The 2,586-nt window shown below is 39.8% G+C and overlaps 1 protein-coding gene across 1 annotated transcript; it reads left to right on the top strand.

The window, feature by feature from the left end:
- Window positions 1-521: 521 nt before the first annotated feature.
- BDNF (brain-derived neurotrophic factor) lies at window positions 522-1,532 on the top strand. The gene has a single exon (XM_009709132.1). It carries the CDS (start codon window positions 544-546, stop codon window positions 1,282-1,284), a length of 741 nt encoding a protein of 246 aa, XP_009707434.1. The 5' UTR covers window positions 522-543; the 3' UTR covers window positions 1,285-1,532.
- The last annotated feature ends 1,054 nt before the right edge of the window (window positions 1,533-2,586 follow it).

Genomic DNA, 2,586 nt, shown 5'->3' with positions numbered 1-2,586 from the left:
ATTTATCCTGGGGCTGTTCATTTATTTTTTTTTCTGGATAGAATGATGAAATATTTTTGGCATAGAAATATCTTAAAAATCAAATATTTGCATTTGAAATGGAAGTCTTGCCTTTCACTTGTGTGAAGCTGCCTTTTATTGCTGAAATGTTGTATGGCTAAATAGCAGTTCTGCTTTTGCTCTTACTTGAAATGGGTGTGATTGATCAATAGATAAGTATCTAATCTAGTATCTAATCATAGTATCTAATCTAAAACTTACTACAGAAAGACTTTGGCCCGTAAGAACTCTGACTTGCTGGCATCAATTTTGCCTAAGCTTTGGCATATGCTTTATCTGAAACTCTACATCAAAGAGCGCCCTGGTACAAGAGTATGCTTTATCACCAGTAATGAGTTGCGGCTGCATGCAGCAGATCTCTGCAGAAAATGCGTAATGTCTCATGACAGCTCAGGTGAATTTTTATTACTCCATCCCTTGTAAGTTAATTTTTTTTTTTCCTCTTGTTCTTGTCATTAACAGTTCCACCAAGTGAGAAGAGTGATGACCATCCTTTTCCTTACTATGGTTATCTCATACTTCAGTTGCATGAAAGCTGCCCCGATGAAAGAAGCTAGTGTAAGAGGACAAGGCAGCTTGGCTTACCCAGGTCTTCGGACCCATGGGACTCTTGAGAGCCTAAATGGGCCCCATGCTGGCTCAAGAGGACTGACGTCGCTGGCGGACACTTTTGAACATGTCATAGAGGAGCTTCTAGATGAGGACCAGGACATCCAGCCCAGCGAGGAAAACAAGGATGCAGACTTGTACACATCCCGAGTCATGCTAAGCAGTCAAGTGCCTTTGGAACCCCCACTGCTCTTTCTGCTCGAGGAGTACAAAAACTACTTGGATGCTGCAAACATGTCCATGAGGGTCCGGCGCCACTCTGACCCAGCTCGCCGTGGGGAACTGAGCGTATGTGACAGCACCAGCGAGTGGGTGACGGCGGCAGAGAAAAAGACTGCAGTGGACATGTCCGGGGCGACTGTCACGGTCCTGGAGAAAGTCCCAGTGCCCAAAGGCCAACTGAAGCAATACTTCTATGAGACCAAATGCAACCCCAAGGGGTACACAAAGGAGGGCTGCAGGGGCATAGACAAGAGGCACTGGAACTCCCAGTGCCGAACTACCCAGTCTTACGTGAGAGCTCTCACCATGGATAATAAAAAGAGAGTTGGCTGGCGCTTTATAAGGATAGACACTTCCTGTGTATGTACATTAACCATTAAAAGGGGAAGATAGTGGATTTGTGTTGTATAGATTATATTGAGACAAAATTATCTATTTGTATATATACATAACAGGGTAAATTATTCGGTAAAAAAAATAATTTTATGGACTGCATGTATAACTGAAGTTTATACAGTACAGTGGTTCCACAATCTATTTATTGAACATATCCATGACCTGAAGGGGAACAAAAGTCATTTGCGCACAAGTTTAAAAAAAAAAAAAAAACCAAAACAAAAAAAAAGAAAAACAAGCAAACAAAAAAGTCTGCATTACATTCCTTGATAACATTGTGGTTTGTCGCCGTTGCCAAGAATTGAAAATATAAAAAGTTTTAAAAAAAAAAAAGAATAAAATTGCATGCTGCTTCAATTGTGAATTGATGATAAACTGTCCTCTTTCAGAAAAATAAATTGAACCAAAACATTCCGTTTACATTTTAGACAGTAAGTATCTTTATTCCTGTTAGTATTATATCTGTTTACTGCTTTTAACTTCTGATAGCGTTGGAATTAAAACAATGTCAAGGTGCTGTTGTCATAGTTTTACTGTTTCTCTTTTACTTTTGAACACCCATCAGATTGAAAAAGGAAAAAAAAATACCATTACCTTATTCTGGATTAAAAACAAATTTGTTTTTTGTATGTTGTGAAGGTGTTTGCAATAGCAATCCAACTACTGACAAAAAATAAAAAAAAAAAAAAGAGGCAACTGAAAAAGAATGGTGATGTTCCACTTCACATTGTTGAACTTCAGGCTTAAAGACAGCACTTACTTAACTGTATGGCAACATGCTTTTTTTGGGTTATTTTCTTTTTTTTTTATTTGCTGCCTTTTGAGACCTGCATTTGCTTATACCATGTTTGTTTGTGTTTGGGTTTTGGTTTTGGTTTTTTTTTTTCCCCCTTTCCTCCCTCTGGAAGGATGTTGGTTGTGATCTTTAAAGTATTTCACTTACTATACAACTGGAGCTTGTCATACACAAAATATTCTATAGAGGATTGACAGCAATGATTTTTCATGTAATAAAAGACTCCTCTGTGCTTGGATCAAGCGTCTCAGTGAAGCACAAGAATGTCACTAGGAAAAAAGGTCTAGAAAGATGCTAGTGGATTTGAAATCAGATTGGTGGTGGGACTGAATAGTTCAGGGACAAATAACAGCCTCAGTCAACCCAAAATGCTATTGGAATCGTAGTCAGCACTGAGCTGGGCATCCTGCGAGAGAGTGAGAGCTTTGCCATGTAGGCTGATGCCCTTGCCCTCCTGTGCCTGCCTGGCATCCCCCAGCCTGCCAAGCCTGGTGTGCCCACTG

The sequence above is a fragment of the Cariama cristata genome, unplaced genomic scaffold (assembly GCF_000690535.1).
Source record: "Cariama cristata isolate BGI_N322 unplaced genomic scaffold, ASM69053v1 scaffold28231, whole genome shotgun sequence".
NCBI lineage: Eukaryota > Metazoa > Chordata > Aves > Cariamiformes > Cariamidae > Cariama > Cariama cristata.
This window is presented reverse-complemented; position numbering and strand designations above follow the sequence as displayed.

What these genes read in the sequence shown, in the direction of transcription:
- BDNF (XM_009709132.1), top strand. Translation starts at nt 544, where the DNA reads ATGACCATCCTTTTCCTTACTATGGTTATCTCATACTTCAGTTGCATG.